This window comes from Rousettus aegyptiacus, unplaced genomic scaffold, assembly GCF_014176215.1.
Source record: "Rousettus aegyptiacus isolate mRouAeg1 unplaced genomic scaffold, mRouAeg1.p scaffold_m13_p_4, whole genome shotgun sequence".
NCBI classification, from domain to species: Eukaryota; Metazoa; Chordata; class Mammalia; order Chiroptera; family Pteropodidae; genus Rousettus; species Rousettus aegyptiacus.
In genome coordinates this window covers 19609777-19628036 of record NW_023416307.1, presented here as the reverse complement: position 1 = coordinate 19628036, position 18260 = coordinate 19609777, and the positions used below count along the sequence as shown (strand labels likewise).

Sequence of the window (18260 nt, the reverse complement as noted above, 5' to 3'; positions counted from 1 at the left end):
AATTCAATGATTTCCAGTAAATTCACCAAGTTGTACAATCATCACCATAAATCCATTTTAGAACTTTTTTATCATACCAATTAGAGCACATGTGCCCATTTACTCTTAATCCATCACCATGGATTAAGTTGTACCCTGGGTACAACTATCTGTCTCCACAGATTTGTTTTTTTTTTTTTTTTTGGTTTGATCTTTTGACTATATTACGCTGTCTGATAAAAACGTTTTTGCCTTCTATACTTTTACAAATACCATCAACACAATTTTAACACCTCTTCTACAGTAATAGTAATCTTACCAAAAATACCAATATTTATCTTTTGAGACTGTCTTACAAATAAAAATGTCCTCCTTTTTTCCTGACCTAATTTTGGTCAACATGGTATAAGAAAATTTTTGAGTAGGCCATTCCTGGTATAATACCCAATTGAATGAGTGCTTATTAGGAAAAACTGTTCCATTTCTTTTTTTATTAAATTTGTTGGGGTGACAATGGTTATTAAAGTTATATAGGTTTCAAGTGTACGATAATGTTATATGTATATTGCGTGGTGTTCACCACCCAAAGTTAACTTTCCTTCTGTCACCATATATTTGATCCCCTTTACCCTTATCTACCTCCCCCTTTTCATTTCTTAGGATTCATTCATTCCTGTTAAAATCTTATTTGTTCCAAGTAAAATCAATGCATTCTTCCTTTCATGTTACAGTTTATTCTCTATTTTGTTAGGAAAACCAGAAAAAATTGGTAATATATGAAAATAAATTTGGATATACATCATATCTGAGTTGGAATGCAATTATCAGAGATAAGACAAGAGATTTAGCTTCTATTAGAGAATGGAAAAACTTATTCAATAATCCTAAGAGCAATAACACACTTAAATTTAAAATTCCCACAGGATTTCTTGTAGCCTTGATGATTGTGCTCATAGGCTCACATAAAGCCAAATACATATGAACTGAAAATATGAGAATACCAATTTCCATGAATAAAAATAAAGTAATAAAACAAAGCAATGCTATGTTCATTTCAGAAACTTATATTTTGTCCATTAGATCAATGTAAAATAAAGATTCGAGCTGAAACTTGATCATTTTTCATTAGTTCATTATTTGCAATATGTGTCTTTGACTAATGCATTAGACATTTAGACTTTAAAGACATTTGAAAAGACAAGATTTTTTTAAAAATTCTATTTAGTTACAAGGCTGGCTTTGGAGGAGTTTCTATTATTCAACTGAAAGTGAATTGTCTTCTCTACTTTTCTAAATTGCTAACACTATAAAATAAAATCTATACACCCATGAAATAATGTAATTTTAGAACTGTAAGGAGCCTTACAGATTGTATGTCCTTTGATACTCAAAGTGTGGCCCATGGACCAGCAGCTTCAATATCATCTGCAAAGTTTTAGTAAATGCAGAATCTCAGACTGCCACAGACCTATTGAATCTCAGACTGCACAGAACAAAAGTTTTTAATTTTGATGAAGTCTAATCTACCAGTTTTCCTTTTATGGATCATGTTTCTAATACCAACTTTAAGAACTCTTGCCTACTCTTAGATCACAAAGATCTTCTCTTATGCTTTGAATAAAAAGTTTTATAGCTTTACATTTTACATTTAAGTCTGTGATCCATTTTGAGTCGCTTTTTGAATAAAGTATAAAACTTAGTTCTAGGTTAATTTTTTTATGTATGGATGTCCGACTGCTCTAGCACCATTTGTTGAAAAGGCATCTTTCCTCTATTGCATTGTTTTTGCAGCATCTTTGTTAGAAAGCAGTTGTGCATATTTGTATGGGTCTACTACTCCTGAGTTCTCTAGTCTATTCTATTGATCTGTATGTCTATCCCTCCACCAATAACACAATCTTGATTATTGTAGTATATTGAAGATAAGTAGACTGATTACTCCCACTATACACTTTTTCAAAATAAATTAATTATTCTAGGTCATTTGCCTTTCCATAGAAATTTCAGAATAATCATGTCTATGTCTGCAAAAAAAAAAAAAAATCTTGATGGAATTTTAATAGGAATGACATTAAACCCATATATCAATTTGGGTAGAACTGACAACTTTACTATGTCAAGTCTTCCAGTCCATGCACATGATATGTCTCTCCATTTATTAAGGGAGTCTTTGATTGAATGATTTATTAATCATGTAGTTTCCAGTATATGTCTATACAGGTTTAAATAGACTAACACCTAAGTATTTCACTTTTTGAGCAATTGTAAATAGTACTGCATTTTCAATTTTAATATCTACATGTTCTTTGCTAGTGTATATAAATATAAATGATTTTATATGTTTAACTAACAGGGAACCTTGACTAGCTTATTAGTTCTAGGAGTTTGTAGATTCCTTGGGATTTTCTACCTAGACCAACCATCCGACACAAGATTGACAGTTTTAGTTCTTCCTTTCTGGTCTGTACTCCTTTGATTTCCTCTTCTTGACTTACTGCATGGGCTAGAACTTCCAGCACTATGTTGAATAGGAGTGGTAAGAACAGACAACCTTGCCTTGTTCTTGATCTTAAGGGAAAGGAGACTCTTACCATTATGCATGATGTTAGCTGTGGGCTCCTTATAATGCCCTTTATCAAGGGGAGGGACTTACTCTATTCTTACTTTGAACGAATGTTGAATTTTTTCAAATAGTTTTTCTGCATCAATTCATAAAATTGCACTTTTTTTCTTCCTTACGCCTATTAAAACAGTGGATCACATCAACTTTTTTCTGAATATTAAAACTTTGAATTTCTGGAATAAATCACACTTAGTATAGAATATGTTCATATTTACTGCTGAATTCCACTTGTTAATATTTGTTAAGAATGTTTGCATCTTTCTTGAGCAATATCCATCCGAAGTTTTCTTTTCTTTTTTTTTTTTTTTTTTTTTTTTTTTTTTTTTTTTTTTTTGGTAATCTCTCTGTCTAGTTTTACTATCACGGCAAACTGGCTTCATAAAATGAATCAAGATGTTCCCTCTTCTATTTTCAGGAAGCGACTGTGTAGAAGTTATATTAAATGTTTGGTAGATTCATCCAGTGAAACTATTTGGGCCTGGAGATTTCTTTAGGAGTTTTAAAAATTATTACTTCAATTTCCTATTAATATTGGGTGCACTATTGCAGTTTGTGTTTTTAAAGGATATGGTCCATTTCATCTAAGTTGGCAAATTTAAATGTGTAAACTTGTTTGTAGTGACAGCTCATTTCATTCCTAATATTTATAATCTGTGCCTTTTTTTATCAATGTTGCTAGAGGGTCGTCAATTTTATCAACTGCTTAAAAAGCAGGGGTTTTTTGTTGATTTTCTCTATTGATTTGTTTTCTAATTTCATTGACTTTTGCTGTCAACTTTATTATTTCCTTCCTTATATATGCTTGGAATTTTTTTTTTTTTTGCTCTTCTTTTTTCTAGATTATCAAGGTAGGTAGGAGCTTACATTATTGATTCCTCTTTTCTAATGTATGCATTTAATGTCTTTGATTTCTCTCTCAGCACTGCTTTATATGTGTCTCACAAACTTTGATACGTTGTATTTTCATTTTCATTCAGTATAATGTACTTTGTTTCCTTTGAGACTTTCTCTTTGACTCATGGATCATTTAGAAGTGTTTTGTTTAGTTTCTAAGAGTTTATAGATTTTCCTCTTATTTTTCTGTTGTTCCTACTTTAAATCCATTTGTGGCTGGAAAACACACTTTGTATAATTCTTTTAAATTTATTGAGGTTAACTTTATGGCCTAAATATGGTCTATTTTGGCATATGTTCCATAGAACTTGGAAATGATATGTATTCTGCTCTTGCTGAATGGAATTTTCTATAAATAAAATTTTTTTCTTTCTATAAAATTTTTGACAAATGTTGATTAGACCCTGTTGGTTGATGGTACTCTTCCATATTTTTGCTGAATTTCTGTGTAGCTGTTCTATCAATCACTGAGAGAAAGGTGGTTAAGTCTATAGCTATAATTGAATTTGACTACTTCTTTCAGTTCTAGCAGTTTGCTTTACGTGTTTACAGCCCTGCTGTTTGGTGTATACACAGTTATAATTGCTATGTCTTCTTGCTAAATTGATCCTTTTATCATTATATAATAATCAGCCCTGTCTCTAGTAATTTTCTTTGCTCCAAAATCTATTTTATTTGATATTAATACAATTTTTTGCTTTCCTTCGATTGATGTTTGCATGCTATATATTTTTCCATCCTTTTACTTTCATTCTGTTCATATCATTATATTTGAAGGGAGTTCTTTGTAGACAGTATAGTGTTGAGTCATGTTTTTAATCCATTCCAATAATCACTATTTTTTATTTAGTATATTTATAACATTAGAATAAAATAGAAGACGAAGATTTGAAAAGATTTGAAAAGATACCAGCAATAGAAATCTTAAAAACATCATGGATCCGGACCTCTCTTCCTCACCTGCTAATATTAGCTAATACTTATAGAGCATTTACTTTGTGTGAGGAACTAAGCTAATCATTTTACATGGATTAACTCATTTATTCTCTCATTTTGCAAATGAGATAACTGAACTTAGAGGGTAAGGACTGCAGAGATAGTGACCTAGCCAAGTTCAAAGGCAGGTAAGTGTATGTGACTTCACAGCAATACTTCACCATGACCTTCCACAGTCTCGAGAGTTTTATCTCTGCAATTACCCTATAGTCCATTCCACATCTGCAGTTTCTCCTACTGGTATTGAAGTTCATAGCCATTCTTCTTTTGTACACAATGATTTTAATCATCTAACTGGTCTTCCTAATGCCACACACTCCTTCCTCTAATCTGTCTTTCATAGGGTCCCGAATTATCTTCTTAAACCGTATGTGGAGTAATGGAAAGAATCTGAGCTGAATTTAGATCACAATTTAAAACTTAACTTCCTTTGTAACTTAAGCAAGTTACTTAACCTCTTCACACCTCGATTTACTTATCTGTAAAATGGAAATAATTTTAGCTCCCTTATAAATTATATTAAATTAGATTTCACATGGAAAGTGCCAAGTGCAGTTGGCGCTCTACATATCTTAATTTCCTTCCTTTCTATGAATGCGAAAACAAAAATCGTCCCCCTTGTTATCCTGGAGTACGGGGCTCTCAGCCTTGGACCCAACCTCTGTTTGTAGTCTCACTCCCTCTACTGTGTCGTTCCCCCAAAATTCCATTTCCCTTTGCCCTTACTGTTCCCTCATCTTGGTATGCCTATTTCCTACTTTTTTGTCTTATAGAAATTATCTTTTAGGGCCCTTTTTAGAAACCATTTTCTTAAGTATCTTCTCTAAATACTCCCTTTACTTCCTAATGTGAGTAAATTCCTCCTCTCCCGTGTTTCCACAGGACACTGTGGGTTCCAGCTGGATGAGGAGAGTGAGGTGCTATTCATACTGTGTCTGCTAACACCATGCACTGAGGTAGCAGAACAGCTAAGAGCAGAGGGTTTATACAGATTATTCTGCATTTGGATTTGACTATGCCATTTGCTAACTTGTGTTATCTCCCCATGACTCGATTACATCATCTATAAAATAGGGATAATAAGTGTCTCTATTTCACAAGGTTGATGCAAAAATTAAGAAAATGGATATAAAGAGCTTAGTAAAAAGTTGAATATGTGGCTTGTGTTCAGCAGGATCAGTAAGTATTTGTTATGATGATTATTAATACTAAATCTGTTTTCGTCATTAAAAAAGAAAAGCTCGATTTATAGCTCAAAGGTCTGTGAGGAATAAATTGGAAATATATTAAAATACCCAAGACTTTCTGTGTCACATAGTAGGCCTTTTACAAAGGCCTGTATTTTCTTGGACACAAGGACTATTTTGAGATTTGAATATATGAAAATACAGTAATCACACTGTTTTAAATAAGACTCCAAAAGTATATTATTAAAAATCTAGTTTATGGTTTTTCATACAAAAGTTCTTGCTCTCCCTGCTAGTTTGTGTTCCTACTTCTTCTCCCCCAGATCATCTTAAATGGTCTGCTTGACTTAATTCCCCAATGTCTGTACTTTTAGATGCCTAAAAGTCACCCAAAGCACCTAAAGATAATCTATACGGTTTTAATTTAGAATAAAACTGTCAGTCACTTGGTTTACTCATGAGTTAATGACATAATTCTAGTTTCCAGGGCAGAAAACCCATGATCTGCTCCTGGCTGAGGCAAATTTCTTGTAAAGGGATATCATGGTGCAGTGGAAGGAGCACTTAACTGGGAGTTAAGAAACCTGGTGCCAAGTCCTACTATTATTACCTATGTGACCCTGGACAAGTAGTTTCACCTCTCTAGCTGTCAGTTCTCCCTTTATAAAATGAGAAATTAGAACTCCATGATCTCTGGTGAGTGTTATGATCCTATATGCTATATGTCTTTCTTAAGCTGAGAGATCAGATAATCAATAGAATACTTAATCTTGTTAGAAGAAAAACTTGGAGCAACTCTTTTATATTGTAATTTTACTCTGAATTCACCTAGAGGCTTATAGTAAGAAATAAAAAAAATTTATTATGTTCAAGGTCAGTAAGTTCGAATCAATTATCACAGCAGATTATTTGTGCTAATGTGTTTACATGGCATGCTCTCTCCTCCTAAAGCATTTCTGAGGTTTAGAGAGTACTTTTCATTTCCAAACAAAAAAGCTCCCAACCACCCACGCTTAAGAATACAGCAATAATGGATTATCATTATTCCTGACAGCATATGCTAATTCATTGACTTTTAAATGGAAAGAAAGGAGAGACTACTAAATGAGTAGTTTTAGGTTCTCTGAATCTGTCATTTTTAATATGCACTAAACTTTCACATTTAATTCAGTTCTCTAATATTCTATTTTATTTTTATAAAAATATGTTCTAATAATGTTCTGATATGCTTGCAACTATCATAATTTATTATATAGGACTGTGAAAATATTTTTACAAATTTAAACAGCAACATTTTAAAAGGTGATCTTATTTTTTATGCCTTAAAAGTTAAATTATGGAATCTAAAAAGCCTATATAAAGTCTGTCTCAGATTCATTCACACACACACATATTTATTCATCCAATAAATATATTTTGAGGGGCTGTCACATGCCAGCCACTGTTATAGATGGCAGAGAAAATAAAGATCAACAAGAAAACGTTCCCTTCCCTCGAGATAATATTCTATGCGGATTTGACAGAAATGACATGTAATTCTAGTCTCTAGGAGAAATTTTTAGATTCCACATTTTAACTTTCTAAAGTATAAAAAAAAAGATCATCTTTTTAAAATGTTGCTGTTTAAATTTGTAAATATTTTAACAGCCCTATATACATACGGATAATGTATTATCAAATTGTATACTCAGAACCTATATAATTTTGTTAACCAGTATTACCCCGATACATTTAATTTCAAAAGATAAAATAAAATGAAAAAGAAATGGACAGCTGTCGAACTCTGCAAAATGTTTATTTCCATATGTGTTTTAGTACCTGTTTACATAAAACACTATATTAGTTTCCTAAGGCAGCCATAACAAGTTACCACAAACCTGGAAAGCTTACAACAAGCAAAATCTACTGACACACTTCCGGAGGCCAGAAGTCCAAAATCAAGGTATAAGCTGTGCTACATTTCTCTGAGGCTCTAGGGAAAGATCCTTTCTTCTTGGTTTACGACAGCATAACTCCAACTGCTGTCCCCTTCCCATGCCCATCTTCCCATATCCTTTCCATGTCCAACTCCCGTATCCTTAAAAGGACACCAGTCATTGGAATTAGTGCTCATCTCAACCCAGTATGACTTTATCTTAACTTGATTATATCTGCAAAGACCCTATTTCCAAATAAGGTCATATTCACAGGTTACGAGTGGATATAAACTTTGGAGGGGAGACTATCCAACTAGCACAAAGGTCAAGATAAATTAAAGCAATGTTAACAGTCTTTTATGTTATCTCTGTCTTACAATTAATGTTAATTTCTCTTCAGGTTTTATTCTTTTACTTTAAGTCTTTTTTTTTGAAATTGTTCTTGAACTCTTTCAATGGTTTGCAAATCAGTAGGCTACATGGTAATTTGTGACTCAAGTCCTACAGTATTTTTCTTAAGTGGAATTTTTCATTTGAACTTAACGTTTATGTTAACAGCTTGTTGGACTCATGTTTGTAACACTTTTTCCAATAAAATTAGTGAGGAGAATCTGACTCATTACACACCTTGGCCACTTTGAGAGTACTATAAACTTTTGTCTGCCTAGGATCAAAGGATCCTTTTCCTTTCTGATAATTAAATTTTTAAATTTTTCTTGGCGTAAATGCCATTCTCTATGCTTTTAAAATGTGAATGGAACCTAAATTATACCCTAGTTGAAACCCTCACTCTAATCAACCAAACCATTAGGGCAGAATTTTGAGAAAGCACTTTGTACCCAGCTTGTCTCCTATCTCCCAACCTAAAAATAGCACAAATCCCAAATGCCAAACAAACCTCAAATCCAGTACAAACCCCCAAAGCAGCACAAATACCAAATTGACTGACAAACCAAGCTCTAAGGATGACACCATCACAGGCATCTCTACATCTTTGATGCCCTTCTATTAATATTTTACCTCTGTGTCTCTTCTATTTCCTAATCCAACTTCCATGAACAGAATCATCATCATAATGTAATTTAGAAATATAAAACATTAAGGTTGAAATCCACCCCCCATCCAGTTCCCGAGAAAACTGTTTGATACGAAGCCTTTTAAACCTTTTTCTATACCTATAATATATATGTGCGTGTTGGTGTGTCTGCATATCTTACTCCTATAAACATAAAATTTGCTGGGTTTATTTCTGGTGGGTGTTTTTCTACATGAAAACTGGATCAGATTATACATATTATTTTGCAATTTATGTTTATAACTTAAAATGTACTGATATAATTTTACTCAGGCAGAACTTATAGCTTTAACTCATTCTTTTAAGAATGTTTTCTAGTATATAACTGTACCAGAATTTATTCAAGTATTTTTTGAATGATATACATTTAGGTTATCTCTAATGTGGGGGCTTACAATGATGCTGTAATAAACATTATTACACATTAATATTTGTTGTTGGAATTGACTCAAAAAAATAAGATTGCTGGTTGATAAATATATGCATCTTTTATTTTATCATCAAATACAATCAAGAGGCATTCCGAAGACAGCATCCATCATTTTATTGCTTTTTGTGTGTGTGCGGACAGTAACCTGAGATGCTAAAAATGGTCCCTTGTTTATATTTATTTTTGGATTATTGATGAAATTGAATATATTTTCATGTGTTTATATTCCATTTGTATTTCTTCTTTTAATTGCTTTTGACTACTTTGTTTCAATTTTTCTTAGATGTTCATCTCATTGATTTGGAGTAACTTTCTATATTACGACTATTAACTTTTGTCTCATGTGTGCTACAAATATTTTCTCTTTGGCTGTCATTTGTCTTTTACCTTTACCTTTAGCATATGTTTCTACACAGACATTTAAAATTTTCCTGCAATCAAATGTCTATCTTTTACTTTTTTACAGATTTTATTCTTTTTACTGATTTTTTTTTTTTTTTTTACTTTCATTCCAGATTTAGAAAGGTCTTCTTTGCCCAGGAATTAACAGTCAAGAAATTATTTTTGCATATAACATGAAAGGAGTCTAATTTAATTTTGTGATGGATAGCCAATAACACGTAAAAGCTCAACTGAATCTTTATTTTGATATGTCATCTTTGTGATGTGATATATCTGGTTTCTTGACTGCTTAGTTTATTGAATCTTGCCATTAACACCCTGTATTACTGTAACTACATATTATCTTTGTAAATCCACCTCATTTGTCGGTTTCTAAATTTTCTCCTTTATCCACAAGCATTTACTCTTGCAATATATATCATAAAAGGAACTTTCAAATTATAAAATAAAATTCTATGGTATTCCATTGGAATTTTTATTAAAGTTATATTAAATCAATAAAATAAAACTGCCACATTTATAATATAGAGTTTTCCCATGTGAATACATTGTTTCTTTTGTCTTCTATTTATTCAGGATTCCTTTTTTTTTTATTACAGTGTTTTTCTCATATAGCTCTCATACATTTTTAGTTTTATTGATATTTTGAATGAGACCTTTTTAAAATATATTTTTTGATTGGTAACTGCTATTGATTCCTTAATATTTACCTGGAATTCAGCTACCCTACTAAACTCCTGAATTATATATTTTTTATATATTTGCTTCTCTATAATCTATAGGTAGACAAATTCATCTGTAAATTATGATAATTTTGAATCTTCTTACTATTTATATTTCTTTTCATTTTATATTTGTCCAGCTAGGACTTCTAGAATAATGTTAAATAGTAGCATTAATATCAGGTATTTCTACTCATTTGTAAAAACTGAGCTCTTCTCCGGGAAGGATCCTCATGCCTTCTTATTCCTCACTCCACCTTGGTTAGGGCTCTTATTCCAAATTCCCACAGCTCTCCAGCCCAGGCCTACTGTAGCACACACGAACTATATGCAAACACAATTGTTTATGAGCTTTGGCATTTCTATAGTCTATGATCTCTTACAATATGAGAGTCCCTTCATTCATGTTATAGACCTACGAGCTAACCTAATCCTAGTATGTAATAGTGGTTCAATTCATCTGTTCTCATAGTTCTAATCTCTCTCCATTTTAGTCCTCTATCCATATCCTAAAGGAGATGCAAAAGTCTGTTGATTTTATTCATTCTGTCAGCTCCCTCCTTGAGTCTCTATCCCTATCACTGCTCCCTTAGTACAAGTTCCTATTTTCTTCCACCTCGAGCAATGTTTCTCTAACTTAAATAATAGACAAGACCCTTTAAAGGAAAAAAATTCCATGAGCTTCATTGTCAAATCAAATTTTTATGATTCTGCTTAAAGACATACAAACAAAATTTCATATAAACTCCATACACTTATAGTACTTACACAAATCTAAAACCAAACAACATATACATTAAATACTTTCATAACCAGTAAAATTAAAACTACTGAATTAGCTTAAAGTGAAAGTACTGTTTTGCTGAAACTAACTTCCTAATTTTCAATTAATAGTATAGAGATATATGCTCAGATTTTTTTCTATGGAATCTGTCTTTGTGTTTTTACTTCTATGACTCTCAATTGCAGACCATCCTTTTGAATAAGAATGTTTCAATACTTTCAGAGAATATTAATATATTATATATGTGTATGTATACATAAAACCTTTTAGCACATGTATGCAGCTACCACAAACATGCATGAAAGGATAAAAAGAATATTTGACAAAATAATTTTGATAACTCAAGACATTGTGTATCATCTCGGAATAATCCAACTTCATACTTAGCTAAACTCTCATACTATGCAACTCTCAAATGCCAATTTTAAGGAGCTGTCATTTGATAACTAAGTAAAGCTTGCTGTTCATTTAAAGGTAAGGTTAGCAAGGGGGAGTTATTGAAATCTGCACTATGTGGATGTATAAAACCTGATGAAAAATTTTCTTTATCTATTTGCTGTTATATTAACTGCTCATCAGTGATGCTAGTTGGTGTTTATAAACACATGTTACACTGTTGATGCTCTAGTGAAGGTCCCTTGAAGGCTGACGTGTCAACAGTGATGGACACTGATAACTCAGTTTTCTCATCACATTTATCTTTTTTAAACTAGTCCACTCCACAGGACTTTGCTTATACAGTATACCATATTAAAGAGAAAACAAAACCAATTTTTTAAGTACTGACGTAGATTTGTTTTTCTTGTAATAAAGTGTAATATAAGGAAGTTCAGCATTCAGGTTAACTATATTTCAGAATAAAGGCTGTATTTATATTCACATTAGTAAGTGACAGTCAAACTTCCTGATTACATAATGTCTCAGTCCATTTCCTTTAAAAAAGAAACAGAAGTTTGTGACTTTGATAACAAGAAATATTTTCTCAGGATGTAATGTTTTCAGGTTTCCCTTTTAACTCACAACTTATTACTCAGAAAGTAAGGCTTTTAAAATTATAAATTTAAAACTGTAAATGGTTTCCTGATTCCTGGTTCTTAACATCTTGATCCTTAAGATCAATTTCAAATCCCACTCCTACATGAAACTTTTCTATCAGAGGTGGTCATTCCCTGAAGCCCACAGAACTCGGTTCCTTTCTCTATATAACTTAGAGATGAAATTTTAATTTTGTTTCTTCATGTCTTTCTCACCCAATTATCTGTGAAGCTTTGAACCAAGTATAGCATATCTTATATATATTATATTTTATATACATTATATATACAGTATACAGTATATCTGTATATCCAATGTAAGCTCAGACACTTGCATGCAATAGGTACTCAGCAAATATCTAATGAATGAATAAATAAAAAATACATAAAAGTCACTTCTCCTTTGCCAAAAATTGCCATCACTCAAACAATGCTCTGGTACCGTAATGAACCTATGTTGTCCCTTTGTCTCTCCTGCTTACGTCAACATGACACATGTGAGGTTGATGAAGTTTCTTTGCCTCAGCAGAAGAGTAAACTGAACTTTATAGTGTAAGTTTCCAAAGTTTATGGTATCTTAGGGTGCAAGGCCTTAAAGTTAGGTTCCCATGTCTCCTCATGGATAAATAGAGCTCAAGTCTTCTCCATAGGGAATAACTGAGAAAGCCTGGTGACATGTTTCACGCATCTTAGACTGTATTTTTTGTGGTCCCTAAATTCAAGGAGCGAGTCATGATGGTACTCCAAATGAAGTTCATGATGCATCCTTTCTTAAACATTTCTCCAAGTAGATGAGAATTCAAACATTCTCCAATAGTAGGACCCTGGTCCTGGGCTTCCTCTAGCCACTCCTATCTAGGTCAATATCCAAAAATGCCCATGGCTAATAGGGTGACTAACCATTCTGGTTTCCCTAGGCCTGAGAGGTTTCCTGGGATGCAAAAATTCTGATGCTCAACTGTAGCAGTCACAGGCAAACTGGGAAGGTTAAGGATAATCATCCGAAGTTGACAAAATACCATGAGCCCTCATGCTAATTCCTCTGGTAGAAAAACACTCTTACGTCAATTCAGTTAGTAACTCCAGGCCTTACAGGTGGTAGGCACAAGCATAGAAAGGGTCTGTTAATCAGTCCCTTGAGGAGACACTACTTCTTTAGTTACAGCAATGGAACTCAAACCTTACTATGCAACAGAATCACCTGGAAGTCTTGTTTGAAATACAGAATGCTGGACCCCACTTCCAGAGTTTCTAATTCAGTAGGCCTGGGTAGAGCTCAAAAATTCCATTTCTTATAAGTTACAAGGTGACACTAATGATGCTGGACCTACGTTTGAGAACCACTGATCTAAAAGACTGGCATATTACTATCTTCTTCTGAGACAAACATGTAATCAAAAAAGGAGTCAACTAAAAGTAAGAAGGCATTAATCAACAACATAAAGTACAGACTATTATAAAAATTGGTCTTATTTTCTTCATTTCTTAAGTATTTCTCGGTGGTGAGAACAATTTAAAAAATGTAATACACAAAGTAATAAAAAAGTTCTAAATTTTGAGGCAGGTATTTGCAGAGATATGGGGGACTTCTGTTACTAGGTTTACTTTGATGACCATGGTTTCTCCGTGGAAAGCACACTATAGCACAGTTCTAGTGACATTTGGTTCCTCATGTGTATGCTCAAGCCTCAAGTTGAAGTATTTTTTTGTACTTAACCTGAATCATAGTTTCACAATTATCTTTCTCTCTGGCGTACTAAGCAGGGGAAAAAAGGTGCATTTTGATAACAAAGTCTGCATGTCTTTCAACGTATGCAAACTCCTTAATGTAACTGAATATGTAACAAAAATAGAAAAGCAATTCTGTACTAGAAATATGCAATTTTATGCTCATATTCTTCTCTTGGAAGCATCTACCACTGCCCATCAATTCCCAAATTTTGCCCTCAGTGGTAGAAATATGTCTCATATATTCAAGAAAATGTTCCTAACTGCCTTCATTTAGATGCTATATTTGACCTAGAAGAAATTAAACTATGATGGTACTTCGATGGCAGGATTTAAATCCCTTATTGCAAAAGGTTTCCAGGGAAATAGCTCTGGAGTAGAAAAACGTTACCATTTTGATGACTAAAATGACTTTCTAAATGGCCTAATCTCAGAAACTAGTTTTCAATAATAACCATTTTGTTTTTGTCCCCAGCGTTCCGGTGGTGCCCTTGCGATTCCCTTGTGTGCATTTCAGGGGACTGTGTCTCTTCAAGCCCCTACAGGGAAAACCCTATCTCTTTCTACCTACGAGGTAAGCGCAGAAGGACAAAAAATAACCCCAGCCTCTAAGAAAATAGAAGTCTACCGATCCAAAAGTGTTGGCCATGAACCAAACTCAGAAGATTCTCCCTCCACATTTGCAGACACCAGTGTGAAAATACACTTGGAGGTTCTTGAAATTTGTGATAATGAAGAGGCCTTGGACACTGTGTCAATCATTAGCAACATCAGCCAGTCCTCCACACAGGTCAGATCTCCATCTCTACGCTACTCACGGAAAGAAAACAGATTCGTTTCATGTGATTTAGGGGAAACAGCCTCTTACTCTCTCTTTTTACCCACAAGTAATCCTGATGGTGATATTAACATCTCAATTCCAGACACTGTTGAAGCACACAGGCAGAACAGTAAAAGGCAGCATCAAGAGAGGGATGGCTACCAGGAGGAAATTCAGTTGTTAAATAAAGCTTATAGGAAAAGAGAGGAAGAAGGCAAGGGTACCTAGTGATCATTTGGTCGAATAAAGGTAAAAACGGATCTGTAACTTCAAACTGCTACACTAACACCTCTGTTCTGAGGCTATTTGATTTCTTTTATTTATGGATTTACGTAAGCTTTACAGATTTACTAGTTAATTATTTCTAGTGCAAACAGCTGGAACTAGTGCTATAGATCACACACTGTGGTAATTAGAAGATTTGTTTCTTATCCAATTTCTAAAAATATTTTCTAAATCAAATCTTAGTCTAGTTTACTAATGTTTTTTGCCTCCTATGTTTGTCAACCTCAGAGTAAACAACAAATTGTATAAACTCATTAAGTATAATGTTCCCATGCACATGTTTCTACACATTTGTTGGCCTTTAAACTGATGGGGGAAAAAAGACATTTGGGAAATGGAAGAAATGTAGCGAAACTCTGAGTTGTATCTGAACAGGTTTGCCAAAACGTAGCTGGCAAAGTAAGCTTATTACAGTTACAGCTTTAGCTTTATACTGATGTCTAGGAAATATACTCTTGTGTAAAACAGTAAATTAGCTTCCAACTTCAAACCACGCATGTTCCTAGTCTATAAATAGCTGTTGCCTTCATTTCTATAAAATACAAATTGTTTCCTGAATGTTTTCTTTTCTTTCTTTCTTAAATATAACAGTGTTTTCCTTTCATCTTTTCGGAATATCAAGATTGCTCTTTAAACAAATATGTCATGTGTTACAAGTGGAATTAGAAGTAGTCGTTAACTGAAACACTATTGGAAAAGGTTGAAAATGTACACATCATCATTTTAAAAATTGTTTTGTTGATTTAAATGGAAATTGGGGAAAATACTGCCAGTCTAAGTTTATGAGGTGTGCCCACTGCAATAACAAACTTCTGAGTAAGGCAGAGGAAAAGCTTGTAAGTTCAACATGAGAGTGTCAGTTTCTTAAGCTGCAGATCTTTTATTTGTTGGCAAACTTTCTTAGCCATTCTTGAAGCATAAAAAATTTTATTTCAAATATTATTCCAAATTTAGGTGCTTTTTCGTTTTTTTCCCAAAGATATGTGTGTCTCAAGCAAAGAAACAATTCGATATATTTTATTAAATGATTGTAAGGTATATATTTTAAGATTAATGAAAATCAAGATTTAAAGAACACAAGAATCAGAGTGAAAGACAGTAACACTCCTTTTCCATCCTGTGTTCCAGTCTCCCCATCACCCCCCCCCCCATTTTGGGGTAATTTTGGGATAGGATGTTTCCATTTTATTGCCTTTGGTTGCTGAATTAACTATAAAATGGATACACTTAAAAGGTCTGCTGCATTGACACAATACCAGGATAATTTAGCCCAAAGCCACAGTTTAAAAGACCAATCAAAATCATACTACTAACCTGTAACTCTTCAAACTCCAAACTAACAGTAGATGAATCTACAAGAAACCTTCACAGAAGCTGTGCCTAAACATGAATGGTTCCTCCTTCCAAGCCTTGTGAGAGAAAAGAAGTTTAAGCTACAGCAGTATGAAGTTTCCTTACTCTTTAATGTAACTGTGATTGTAAAAATATGTTTCCAGTATAATACACTTATGGATATCTTATGCTATATTTAAATATTTTACCCTTGCATTGTTACATTATTCTTATTATTAATAAATATTTTATTTCATAGTTTACTTCTTTTCTCTATAAATTATGTATTTAAAGACAAAACCTACTTGTTACCTAGTAAAAATATCACCATCTGGTGGTAACTCTTATAAACTGAAAAGACGTAACCCTTAAAACTCCCTAATAATATAAACACATAATATGTAATCCCAGAGACTTCCAATAGTTGTGACTGACAAAGGCAACCATTCTGAAGACAGAAAACATTACAGTATTACTCAGAATATAATAAAAAAAAGAGACCCAGTTATGCATTATTTGGAAGCTTTTCTCCCCATGGTTCTGTTGTATTAAATTTCATAAAGATTGTCTCTTAATTTTTTATATTATTTAGCTCCTTTCAGCAATTTATATATTATTATAATATTTAATGAATGCCTACTACATATTAGATATTGTTTTAGGTACCTAGGATTATAACTGCAACCAAAGACAGAATTATGCAAATACACACACACACACACACACACGTTGTGTGTGTGTGTGTGTGCGCGTGTGTGTATGTATTTGAGCTAACCACAAATTAAGAGAAGACAATCCCCACAAGGCTTGCCTCACTTCTTATACCAACTGCAAGTTCAGAATGTTCTCAAAGCCACTATTAGTTTCAATAATTCACTAGGACTCAGAACTCACTGAGAACTATACATTCACAGTTACGCTGTATAACAGCAAAAGAACACAGATTAAAATTAACAAAGAGAAGAAGCACATACAGTAGAATCCAGAAAACACCTCGATATGGAGCTTCTGTTGTCCTCTCCCCATGGAGTCATGGACGGCATTACTCTCCTGCCATCAGTGTGTGACAATACCTAGAGAGTGCTGCAGACAAGAAAAGCTCATCTGAATCTCAGTGTCCAGAATCTTAATCGGGGCTCCATCATGGTAGGAATAGGGGGCATGCATGGTTGTCCACTCACATGGCTGATCTCAGTCTCCTGTTCCTCAGGAAGTTTAACTAATATTAGAAGACTCAAAGCCTCTACCCTAAATCACTGTCTGGCTAGTCCGAGGCCCCCAGACAGTCAAAGTCACTCCTATCAGGCATGACATTCTAAGGGCTTAGAGATTACTTTCTCAGAAAAGCAAAGGCCAGATATCTCTCTCTCTGAATAAGGTAAAGTTCTTTACTACACATTTATATATACATATACACACATGTGTGTATATAAATGTATTATGTATACATGTCTATGTACACATATGTATCAGCTAATGCTAAGTGTATTGACAGGAAATGGGTACCAGAGGTAATAAAAATATTAAGAAGAAAATTTATAATAAAGCAACAATGATGGAAAGAGTGCTTTTTCAAATACTTGAGTCAGGAAAGGCTTCACTGATAAGGTAACATTTTATTGGAGATTCAAATAAAGTGAAGAACATGCTGTGTGATTATCTGGGAACTCACAGTCCCAGAAAAGGGAACAGCAAGGTTCCAGAAGTGAGAGTGTGTCTTTTGTATTCTGTGAAACCATCAGGGAGGTCAATGCGAATGCGATAACTGAGAGGGAAAAAAGTGGCGGGAGATGAAGACAAATAGATAAGGGCGGCGAGAGGCAGGTTGTTAGTGTCTTGCACCAGGTATGCAAAAATCTTATTCTAAATGAGCAAAGGAGTGATATATCTGACTTCAAAATCACTATCTGTTGTCAGGGAGGAAAGACTGGACAGGTGCAGATATTATCACAGAAAGAACAATTAGAAGAAGCTCAAAGGCCACAACATCCTGACCCAGAGACAGAGTTGGTCTTTGCCACTACGGCACATGCACAGATCTGGCCCATTCATT

General features: G+C 33.6%; 1 protein-coding gene across 1 annotated transcript in view; it reads left to right on the top strand.

The window, feature by feature from the left end:
- Positions 1–15139, top strand: part of GPR149 (G protein-coupled receptor 149) — a 50626-nt gene extending 35487 nt beyond the window's left edge. The window contains exon 4 of the mRNA XM_016138710.2: positions 14246–15139. Within this exon, the coding sequence (XP_015994196.2) occupies positions 14246–14818 (573 nt within the window). The 3' untranslated portion in view covers positions 14819–15139. The remainder of the gene's footprint in view (positions 1–14245) is intronic.
- Positions 15140–18260: the final 3121 nt, after the last annotated feature.